The sequence below is a fragment of the Coenobita brevimanus genome, chromosome 71 (genome assembly GCF_032717465.1).
Source record: "Coenobita brevimanus isolate Jiangsu-jjx chromosome 71, ASM3271746v2, whole genome shotgun sequence".
In the NCBI taxonomy this organism is placed as follows: domain Eukaryota; kingdom Metazoa; phylum Arthropoda; class Malacostraca; order Decapoda; family Coenobitidae; genus Coenobita; species Coenobita brevimanus.
Window position 1 is genome coordinate 53,075,895 of NC_137024.1, and position 12,422 is coordinate 53,088,316.

At 45.7% G+C, this 12,422-nt stretch overlaps 1 protein-coding gene across 1 annotated transcript in view; it reads right to left on the reverse strand.

Moving 5' to 3' along the window:
• Window positions 1–3,823, reverse strand: part of LOC145406780 (cyclin-dependent kinase 4-like) — a 236,115-nt gene extending 232,292 nt beyond the window's left edge. Inside the window, exons 1-2 of the mRNA XM_080277877.1 lie at window positions 3,565–3,823; window positions 3,162–3,330 (exon numbers count right to left, since the gene is read on the reverse strand). Of these exons, the coding sequence (XP_080134003.1) occupies window positions 3,162–3,330; window positions 3,565–3,823 (428 nt within the window). The remainder of the gene's footprint in view (window positions 1–3,161; window positions 3,331–3,564) is intronic.
• Window positions 3,824–12,422: the final 8,599 nt, after the last annotated feature.

Sequence of the window (12,422 nt, forward strand, 5' to 3'; positions counted from 1 at the left end):
ACACTCACAACCATCACCACAACAGAGCACCATTACCATCAGGCTGAGTCCTTCTCTGATAACCACCTCCACCATAACTCACTCAAATGATGCCCTCTGGTGCCAATATTTTTCTGACCCTTCTCTTTCTCTCTCTAAGTGCGACCCCCTTCCCTCCTGCATTCTTCTTCCCCTCCCCTCTCTCTCTCTCTTGCCGCTTCACCTAGATACCCCTTTCTTATTTACCCATTCTCCCTTTGTTTCCCTTACCCCTGCTATCTACAACAGCCTGTCATGACCCCTTCCCAGTGCTATCGTCCTCCTGTTCCCCTACTCACACTACCCCTGCCCTCCTTCCAAAAGCTTCCCTGGCAGCCCCCCTACCATTATCTGATCCTCTCGCCCTTCACCCGTCTGCACCCTTTCCCCACCCCACCTTCTACCCTTCATCCCCACCCCTACCCATTCCCTACAGACACCCTCCTTCCCCCATGACCAATTGATACTACTATTTGTTCCTCAATCTCTCTTTCAGTTAATTATTATATCACTTAATCGTCACAAAATAAGTTTGTTCATAGACTTTCCCTCTGTTCTTGTTTTAGCAATTTAATGCATCACATTCCTTAATATGTGTGTTTGTCATTGTAGTACAGTGTAGTTACAAACTGTAGGGACGCTATTTACTGAGGGGGGAAAAATATTTTTGAATTTTCCAACCAATACACTACACGAGTGTCCAGTCTCTTAAATCACTATATCTTGTTTGGTATAGTGCTGCAGTGCTGCATAATCGTTCCTCTCTCGACCAGCTCAAAGCAGTCTCCCTCCCCTTCCCCCTGTACGTCCACTTCAGTTCTCCTCTTGCATCCACACATCTCTTACCCTGTCATGCATGCACTCCTCCCTAGCTAAACCTTCGGGCCCAAACCGTTACCCAACTGGACCGCCCTGTGGTGCTAGTAATACCAGTCATCTGACGCTTCAGAGTGTATCAGTGCTCCTCATCTTCTCCACCACTACCATAACTCTTCGACCCTACCTTTTAAATCTGAATAGTAATTTACAAGTATTTCTAAAGTAAGAAACACCACGGCTTTGTAAAGTTACCGCAACAACAATGAACCCTTTCAAGACGAAAGAAATCCTATTATACTCGTAATTTAGCACTTAGCAAACGATTTTACTCAGTCCAGGAGTGGTTTTTCGTCTTCTATACGTTAAATACAAGTCTCATGCAGTGAGAAATCTTAATTACAGTTCTGGCAGTATACTTCGGTGAACTTAGATGTGAGTCCCAGTCCTCTGAAGGTGAATCAAATATTATTTTTTTTTTTTTTTTTTTTTTTTTTTTTTTTTTTTTTTTTGTATAACTGAACGTCTGTTACAGTTCCCTCCTCTTCGAGTACAACAAAATCCTTCTTCTCACCTTCTAGTTATTTTCTATAAGGTGAGGAAAAGGACACAATTTCACTTCTCGTAATGTTTTAGTTCTCTTCAGAGGTACGCGATTTCGTCTTCAAGAATAAACAATCTCACCGCTCCTCCCTCACAGTCTTTTCCTCCATCCCTCCAATCCCTCCAGCTTCCACCTCCTTCTCTCCGGTGCTGGCGTGACAATGGCGGCTCCCCTACACAATGACGGGCGACACACGCACCTAAATTACCGATAAATGACCCTTCACTCACCCGTCCCCAACCCTCGCTCATTTACGCAGTTTTCTTTTTTACGCACGATATTCTCTCAGGCGTTAATTAATCTTCCTTCCACAAACAATGGAGCTTCGGCACCATTTTAGGCAGTCATGGTGTTACTTTAGCAGTTTCCCAGACATTATTTTTAACATCATCATCACCGACATAAATATACCTTGGCTTACCTTCTCGTCAATGCTGGACTTATTAACAGGGCTTGTATACCTGGCAAACTGGTTAATTAGAGCACCATTAAGAGGTAAGGACCTTCATTTTCGCAGAGGTAACATTTCGTCCATTGCAGGGCTTCTTCTTACACACTCTGAAGAAGCTGGGGTGTGGGAAAACGTCACCTCTATTAAAAAAAAGGTCCCTTATCTTTAAATGGTGTTTCAATTAACCAATGCTGGATGACATCGTAGTGAAATGGCAAGAATTAAGCTTAGTTTCAATCTTTCCCGCTTTTCTTTTATTTCCAACTTCCCAGTCTCTTCCTTATGTTTACCTTTTTTTTTTTTTTTAATCCCTCATCTGCAAAAACGGGGACTATTATAAGACCGTAAGAAAGACGGGAAGCGTGTCTGGTGAATACGGGCAAGGCTCTTACTTAAACCCATCTTTCTCGTACCCATAAATCTCTCTATTCAACTCTTCACACTCATTTTTACTCCTAATACTCTTACAGTGTCAGCCCTTTTCACATCCCTGGCCCTACCGGTACTTAGGTATCTTATTCTGGCTAAATGTCATTCGATTTTAACCTCTTCAGTCCAAGGGGTATCTCCAGAGCTGAATTCATCGTCTAGCGGCAGCCAAAAGAAGGAGAAAAGAGACGACATCGAAGTGAAAGAGTTAATTAGCTACAGGGGGTGAAAATTTTTGACTATATTGTTATTTTTCGCAGCTTTGTGATGAATTGAGAGACGAGAATGAAGATGCAGTAGGACGTTAGTGAAGACATGAGCAGAATTATCTCAGAAAAATAAGAGGACTGCGTGAAAAGGAAAGCAGCAAAAGGTAGAATCACTGCATTTAGGAACAGACCGTTGTTCATTATTTTTCTATTCTCAAGAGACACCTAAATACAAGAACGCTGATAAGTAATGCCAACCACCAAACCACAAATCACTTACCTTGGACCGGCAGTGTAAATCCGGAAGAGCAGGTGAAGTGTTGGAGAAGAGAAAGGCATACAATGGTAAGAAGTTGAAGACAGGTAAGAGTAAAATAAGGAAAACAAAATCAGAGAAATACACATTGAAGAGAGGAAACACAGGACAGCACAAAACTACGATGAAAAACAAAAAAAATCTGATGAAAGGAACACATGACAAAACTATAATGAGGAAAAGAAGAGAAAATTTTAACAAACTGACGAAAGGACACACACGACGATACAAAAACACAATGCGGAGAGGAAAAATAATAATAATAATAATAATGATCCCAGTGCGAGGGAACCAACAGAGGTGATGCAAGACACTGACCTGACAATGTTTGGGTGTTCGAATCGCTCCAGCTGCTTGAGAAGAGAGATCTCCCTGATGGCGCTGACTGGCACCCCGTCCTCCGTCAGTGTGATGCGGATCTTCTTGAGAGCCACCACCCTGTCTAGGTTGCCTCGTTCCCTCGCGAAGTATACCGTGCCGTACGCGCCTGGGGGAGGAGGGGAAGGAGGTGTTAGTAAGCTGGTTATACACACACACACACACACACACACACACACACACACACATACACCACAAGGCTATAATAATTTCACCATGACATACATATAGAAAAAATATCACAAAGAGTAAAAGAGCTGTTGTATATAGCATGCGTTACAAGGCAGAGACACAGAACGATAAAGTACACTGTTAAGCATTACATCTAATATTACATCCTCACCGTCGCCAATGACGCGGATCTCCTGGTACTTGTCAGCCACCCGGGTTCGCTCATCCAGGCTGCTCGACGCGGTAGGAACGGGGGCGGTGGCGGCGGCGGCGGTGGCAGCTGCGGGCGGCTGCTGGGGTTCAGGGGCGGGTGCGGCTTGTGGCGGGGGCACGGGTGCGGGTACTGCGGGCGGCGTGCGGGCAGGGGAGCCGCCCGCACGCCCATCGCCCGTCTCCCCAGCACCACTGCCGCTCGAGCTTGCCATGGTCATCACAGAGGAGTTGTAGGTGACGGCTTCGAGGGAAAATACAGGAGTCCCCGGGTGAGGCTCTGAAGGAGGGGGCGTTGTGGGGGTCGAGGCTCAGCAGGAGGGGGCGTGGGGGGCGGGGGTGAGGCTGAGGGCGTGAGTCTGGGGCCCCGACACCATCACTAGCACCACAGCCACGCCACACCACCACACCACACCACACCTACGCTCTCCACCACACCTGCAATAAAGAACATAGTGTGATTATCAAGAGGTGAACTGATGAGTGACAAAAACTTCATATTAACATTTACATTCATCCACTATCACAAAATCACCAAAATCTAACTCCAGCATCCATACCCACACGACACCACCACACCTGTAAAAATAATTAAACAAATAAATAAGGCTATACCTACTCTCAAGAAGTATGCCGGTGAGCGAAAAACAATGCAATTTTACATTTACAACAATTATCCACCACCACCACCATCATCGTCAGCAAAATCCAACGCCACTACCCCTCCACCTTTTGTCCTCACCCTATACCAACTCCCTCTGTCTCTTCTTTAAAATCCCCCTTTCTCTCCCTCCCCGCCTGGAGTGAGAGATGGCAGGGTGAGGACGGGAGGACAGGGGAGCGAGGCCACAACCACGTATATGGAAGCAAGAATGCACCGCCACACCCACCTACACCCCACTACACCCACTGCACTCGCCCACAATTACACCTATCCCACTCCTATTCTGCTGTGTACTCTGAAACTTTAAATTGTAAGCTATACTAAATACAGGACCATCCCACACGGCTCTCCCTACATCTCTTCAACCAGCTGACACTCACCCACGTTTCAACTGTACGCATTTTTTCACCCACTTCACTTACAGCCTGCAGCGTCCAACTTCACTTCTCACCTACACAGCCAAACCCATTTCTTTTTGCTCACATCCACCTACATCAGTCCTATATTTATACCCTCCTCCAACTTTTCATGCAATAAATGAATGTTACAAGCCTGTTTTATTTTTTTTTTAAATTAAGAAACGTGAACGAGAGAATGCCATACTCAGAGTGTCTGAAATCGAGCAAAAAGACTGGAGGTGGCAGTCAGAGGGAGGGTTGTTCCAGGAGTTGACCAGTTGTGTACTATACGTGAAGGATTGAGATAAGTTAGACTGGTACTGGGCGTATGGAGCACTGGGAAAAATAATGTATGCACAGTACATGAAACATATATTCATATCTCTGCAGACCACGACACCCCTCTATACTTTCACCTTCCAGCTCCGCCACAGCACCACACACTGGCCATGCACCGACATCAACCTGCGAACCTAAACCAATATTGGCACACAACAAGTACCCCCCTCCACTCACTCCCACACATCTTCACTCCCTCAAGGCACACTCTCAGCCCATCTTCTTCTCGAACTGCCTTATTCCCCAGCATTTTTTTTTTTTCCAGTGAGTTCGTTTTTGTTCCCTTCCGTCCGAGTGTCTTCTCTAAGCTTAGTAAAATCGTCTGGCTTTAGCTATGGGAAAATGAAGCTCTCGTCCCTAAAGATTTTAAAACAACTGGAAGCTTTCATTAATGGTTCACATCCACGCTCTACTATTTTTTTTATTTTTCATTTAGGAATAATCACTTCTGCCTTTCTTTCCACGACCTCTTACTCATTCTTACTCTTCTCTGCCAGTCTTACTTCATACAGTCATTCCAACAACTGTTTATATAATTTCATCAGTTTTATGTAATCTCGCCCCTTTCTTCCCGTCCTTCCTTCACTCTGCAGTCCGCGCTACTCACCAAATTCCTTCCTTTCGCTGAGCATACATGTCCTTTCTCCTCCTTCTTTCTACGCCAGTCTGTCTTCTCTCCCTCCAATTACTTTAGTCCCTATCCTACCTTTACCCAGACCTTTTAATTATCTTGCCATTTTAGCTCCAGGTAAAAGAGCTTCCTCCTCCCAGTACCAACCTTTTCTCTACCAGCTTCCCTCCATCTCCAACAGGTCTATTTTCATTTGCTTTTTTCATATCCCTTGGCTCCTCTCCTTTACGTTCACTTAATTTCATTCTGTATTTCCCCCATCCATCTTTCCCTTGCCTTCCCTTTTCTCTCCTATCCTATTAAATCTTTCATGTCCTCCTTTTCCTTTCCTCTCCTCTCCTTTCATTACACTTCCTGTTTCCTAGCAATCTTTCCTTTTCCCTTCCTCTCTTTTGTTTCCTGTTTCCTTTTTCTTTCTCTCTCTTCTCCCTTCGTTTCACTTTCTTTCCTTTCCAATTACCTCCTTTCCCTCCTCTCATTAAGGCCTCCCCGTCCCCTCGCATCTGGAGAGGAAACGAGGGAGGAGTTGTCTAGCGGAAATAAGGACTGCTGGCCCAAACGGAAGGTGCGAGGAAGAGGCATGGCAGGGGTGGGGGGGGGGGGAGAATGGCTGGATGATGGGGAGAGGGATGGGGAGGGAAAACAGTGGGGAGGGAGGGCAAGGTGGGAAGGAGGAAGAGTGTGGGGAATACAAAGGATATACAAATCACCAGTTTATTCGTTCGAGGTTGACTGTTATAGGATAGGTTATAAATGTAATTAATTTATGAGTTAAGATAGCAGAGGAAAAAAGAGAGGGAGGGAGGGAGGGAGGGGGAGATGGTGGAGAGAAGAGAGGACAGGGGTGAGGAGGGGGAATGGAGAAGAGGAAAGGAACTGAAAACGGGGAAGTGAAAGACGAGAGAAAAAGGACATGGAGGTTTGGATGTGCAAGGAAGATAAAAGAAAACAGGAATAAAAGGAAAGAGGAAGAAACATGAAAAAAAGATATAGGTTGAGAAGCTGGTTGAAGGGAAAAAGAAGGAGGATGAGGAGAAGGAAAATCGAATTTGAGGGAAAAAGAGCAGGGGAGGGGAAAGAGAAAAAATACGAGCAAGGAAGATCCAAAAGGGTAAAGGATGAGAGAGTGAGAGAGAGAGAGAGAGAGAGACGGTTGGGAAGTAGGAAGAGGAAGAGGGATGCCGGAATGGAGGAAGAGAGGAAGCGGAAACAGTGAAGAGAAAAATAATGGAAAACATACGAGGAAGGAGGCAGAGAGAGAGAGAGAGAGAGAGAGAGGGGGGGGGGACGTGTGAGGAGGGGAGAGAGGAAAACCGGAACGGAGGGAGGGAGGGAGGGAGAGAGAGGAGAGAGAAAGGGAGAAAGTGATTCCGGTGTGCGAGGACTAAGAGAAGGGGAAAGTAAGAAGAAAGGGAGTGGGGAGGAGATGGAGAGGGAGACGGCAGGGAGGAAGGGAGGGAGAAGAGAAGTAAAACCGGAATGGCAAGGGGGAGGGAGAGCAGAGAAAGGGAGTAGAGTAAAAAAAGAAAAATGTGAAAAGGAAGAGGTAAGTGAAAAAGGATGAAGAGCGGATATGGAGAGAGGAGGAGAGATGGAAACGAAGAGGGACAAGGGGAGAGAGAGAGAGAGGGAGAGAGAGAGAGAGAGAGAGAGAGAGAATAAATGATGAAGTGAAGAGGCAAGGAAAAGAGATGAGACGGGGAATGGGGAAAAGGGAGTGGGTGAAGTGTAATGAGTGGAATACAGTAAGAGATGACTGGTGGGGAGGGGGAGAATAGTAAGACGGGGAGAAGGTAGGCAGGAATGTGGGGGAGGGAGAAAGAGGAGTACAAAGGGAGAGAGGAATACAATTTAAGAACTACATGACATACGTGGCTGGGAGAGAGAGAGAAATATAAGACAGGGAGAAGACGGGGAGGAATGTGGAGGAGGGAGGGCGAGGAGTAAACAGACAGGAAATACAGTTAACAGGAGGCCTATGGATGACTAACTAGATTATCTGGTGAGGTATCCGGTAAAAGTAATTATGCTAAAGATTTACGAGGCACGACGCAGACACGGGGAAAGAGGAGAAAGGAAAAGGAAGAAAGGCAGGACAAGGAGAAAGAGAGAGAATGACGCAGGATGGAAGGGAAGTAGTGAAGAAAAAAGACAGGAAATGAGAAGGATGGGTGATAGGGAGGAATGAGAACAGGAAGGAAGGAGAAAAACTTTAGTATGTACAAGGAGAAATAATTACAGGATGAGGTGGACTAAAAGGGAAAAAAAGAATGAGGAAACCAAAGGAGAAAGGCGGAAAACAATAACAAGACATGAAATGCAGAAAGACGAATAACAGTCTTGTTTCATTCTCTCGTAAATGATTCAAACAGATGAACTATACCCAACTGCCGAAATCATTTATGGCGAGGGTCAAACATTTCCAGCTCGACTTGGACCTTCTCTACTACACAAGGTATCCTTACAATACATACAGATTCAGTGGGTTTGTACAGTTCATCCAGAGACGGAAAAGGAGGCCGAGAAAAACGGAGGGGAGGCTGAGATGGACGGAAGGAACGAGGAGTATTAAGAGAGGAGGAAAAGAAGGAAAATGGAGGGAAGAGAGAGATGAGAGGAAGGAGCAATGGAGAAGACGGAGACTTGGTCAGAGATATGATGGGAGGAAAAACAAAAAAAGGGCATGGAAAGAAAAGGACAGGCCAATACGAAAATTAAAATATGACAAGAAAGAAATGGTGGGAAGAAAATGTGCAAGAGGGGGAGAAGAAAGGGGGAGGATGAGATAAACTAAAGGACAAGAGATAAACGAAAGAAGAAAAGGCCGAAAAGGCAAAGAGGGAAAAGGAAATGTGAAAACGGAAGGGATGATTCAGACAGGCTGCAAATGCAAAAGAGGAAGCGTGACGAAAGAGGGAAAGATGAGAAATAAGGGGAACGAAAAAGGATGGCAAAAACTGACACTGAAAGAGGAAGCGAAAAACTGATAATCAAAAGATATATCAGACGGTGGAAGAGAAGAAAAAGAAGTGAAACAAGTAAGGGGATGAACAAATTAATAAGGTGTGAAAAGGCGGAAGAAAAATGAGAAAGAAAGGAGAAAAAGGCGTGAAAAGAAGGAAAGGAGAAGAGAGATAACGAATGAGTGATGACAGAAGGGAGTGTCACGGGGAGGAAATAAAAACGAGAGAGGAGCAGGAGGCAGAAGAGGAGAGAAGGAGGACGAGGAGAAGGGGAGATGTGGGAACCGGTGAAGGATTAGGCCGAAATGGGGGGAAAGGGAGAGAAAGGACGTGGGAAAGAAGCAAGGGGATGATACGGTTAGGGATGATGTAGGGAGACAGGGTCGGGGTGGACCAGGGGAAGGGGACTTCGGGGGTGTAAAGAGGAGGGAAAGGAAACAGGAGGAAGAGAAGGAGGGATGATGATGATGATGACGGTAGGCTTAAGGAGATGCGAGAGGAGAGGAAAGCAGAGAGAGAGAGAGAGAGAGAAGGGGAAGAAGATGATGATGATGATGGCGACTTATGGGGAAACGAGAGAAGGAGAGGAGTTTAGGGGGACACAGGAGGGAAGGGAGAAGATGACGTTGGCAGGAGCAAATGGAGGCCCAGAGGGTGGAGTGGGTGGGTGGTTGGGAAGGGAGTGTACTGAGTATGGGAAATGAAGATAGGAGCTTCAAAGGTGGGACGGGTTACGTAGCTATACCTCGTGGAAAGATACGTTAGGACAGACATAATTAGAATGGGTAAGGAAAAATTAGGAAGGCGTATGACTAAACCAACGTGCAGTGTTCTTCAAATAACCAAATATATTACGTTTAAGACATGCACAAAACTTACGAAACACAAACAAACACATAAACAAACATTTCCATAGATTAAACTCAGCTTCCGAACAGCACTAAAGAAAGCAATGACCGTCATAACATTTTCACTGCCGACTGTACTCTTCTTTTAAGTGAGGAAAGTAACTCTCATGATATGGCTTTTTATGATCGCTTTTCACGTTACATAAAAGCAGGGAAAGCCATCCATTGTTCCTCCGATAATTACAGAGGCGGAAAATAAAAAAAACTAACTGGACTTCTAGATTCTAATACATAATCTACTTTAACCTATTTCAAAAGGTCTATGATTTACTAAAAACAATACACTCTTCATCTTTCTTATATTCTGTTGAGTGGGTGAGAACATCAATGGTGCCAAAGATAAGGTTGCCTAAATAAGTCTTGCAGTGGGATGACGAGGGTAATGGAGTGAGGGGAGTATATGACACAGTGAGGTGAGGTGGGCCAAGGGGGGGGGGAGCTAAAGTGTCTCGCTGTCTTGGGGGGGAATATGTAGGAGCAGCTGCCTTCTCACCACGTGGTCGCCCTCCCCTCCCTTGTACCACCCCACCCCACTCAGCACCTAAACACACACACACACACACACACACACACACAGCATCCACCAAGAACACCACCAGTTAGAAAAGCGCAGTATTAATGGCTACGTAACTCTTCTAAGCCATGCAGTAAAAATTAATAACTTACACACACACACACACACACACACACACACACACACACACACACACGCAGCATCCACCGAGAACACCTTCAAGTTAACATGGCAAAAAATGTATATATCCGAAACACACTAAGAATACACCACTGCTCCAACACTCAGACTTCGGATGGTTTCTCAGAGACGAATACACTCGTGTGGTGTTAGATGGAATATACTGCAGGTCTTTTAAAATTCTTGGCCAAAATATTAATGAAGAGTTTTTAACATTTTCTGGTGTATAGGATTCTCTAGGCTCTTTTAAAATGTCTGATATTTGCTGGATAAAAATGCTCTTCGTATTTAGCAAACAAATTAACCTCACCATCACTAGGACGTTTTTCTTTTTCTTTTTTTCAATTATCGTTAATGTCAATCGCATTTATTTAGATTTACGGTGATCCCATCATGGTGAAGCTTAAGAATGAAATGTAATTATACTCCAGCCACTTAAAACTGACGTCTTTCCATCCTGAATTATATCCTGTACCACGAGACCAGCACTAGAATATGAAAACTGTCATGGAAAGTGCTTTAGAAAGGAGGTACTGTAGAGACGTAGTAGTCTTAATGTGCCACTGAGCAATGTGAAATAAGCTGCAAAAAAAAAAAAAAAGAGGAAGCACTCCGACAGCTTAAACGAACAACTGAATAGACAATAAACACCCCCTCCCCCCGTCAGCACCCGACCCAAGACGCACAGTAGCGGGAAACTGGAAAAGTACGCGCCAATTTCCCTCACCCCCGTCACGCCAAATTACGCGCCAACCTTTTCCCTTTACGACCGCAGCCTGGACGTGACAACCGCCGGCCGTGGAGGCGAGGTGGCCGTGCGGGACGGTAACGGAAGGAAGGTTGGGTGACGATGGTGCGGATGGGCGTTATGTGTGCTTTATTTACTATACTTCTTTCACTTTATCTTGGCGGGGATTTTCGTCCTTTCGCAGTCTACTTCCCGTAACTTAATATCAGAATAAGATAATACCGCCAGCCAGCACCCCTGTCATAGCAATTCCTCTTGGCTACTAACATCTTATTCCAGAGTCAGTCGCTTGATACTGTCCAGCATTCAAGATGGAAAGATGGCAATTTTACGCCCAGTTAAAATGAACAGAGTATAGTGTTGGCATTTTATCGTTCGAGTTTGAAATGCAATCTGATCTCTCTCTCTCTCTCTCTCTCTCTCAAAACTCCAGCTCACGTGCGATCACCTAACCACGTGGCACGCGCCCCCCACCACCACGTGCCGCCGCAAGGAAGCAACCAACCCACCAGCCAACCGTCCTCCCTCCTTCCCTACCAACGGCTCAACAGAAACCCTCCCTACCCCCAAACCCCCCGGAAGTCAGTTTTCTCAGAACGTTCTATACCCTCCCCCCCCTCCCTCCTTCTCTCTTGAACCCTCCTCCCCTCCCCCCCCTCGCCCACTCTACATTCACCCTCCCAGCAACACAACTGGGGACCTGGATGGAAATCTGACTGTTGCGGATCGTGGTGTAAGGGGGAAAATAGACTGTATGCGATGTCTTGCTTAATGACATGTGTGGTCGGTAGCCACACATACATCTAGCCTCTCTTCCTTCTCCACCCCTATCCCATTCCCCTTCCCTTACCCTCACCCCATCCCCCTCTTCCACGCCCCCACCTACACCCCCGTCACGCCTCACAGCTTACATGTCTTCCTGGATTACTAATTATTCAAGGGGCAGGGCGTATGGGAGAGAATAAGGTTAATTACATGTTGTGTGGAGGGGAGGAAGGGAGCCACCGAACCCCCCGTGGCGGTTAGGTTACCTGAGGAAGAATGCCAAGGCAGCAGGGACGCCAACAGAGCAGCCCAGCCTTCTCGTGATGCAGTATCGAAAGACTATAATCTGAATACACTACCTGCCATGCCATATTGCCACTTACGAGGTGTAGGTACATGATAAATAAATAAAAAATGTAAATAAAATAAACAAACAATATAGGTAAACAACGGCATTAGGTCGACTGGTCCAAACTACGCAGCTGATGACAGACTGTAGTAGATTACGATAAGGATAACAACTAAGGGTAGATGGCAGGCCTACCCCTACAGCATCAGTATACTGTATTTTCAAAAAGTCTCATACCTCCTTAGACCACCACGTGTCTACCTATCCATAACCAGACTCTGCATACTGTGGGGATTACACAGATAAAATACACGATGGGCTTATTCTCGGTTTGTTTTTATATGATAGAAATGGGCCACTC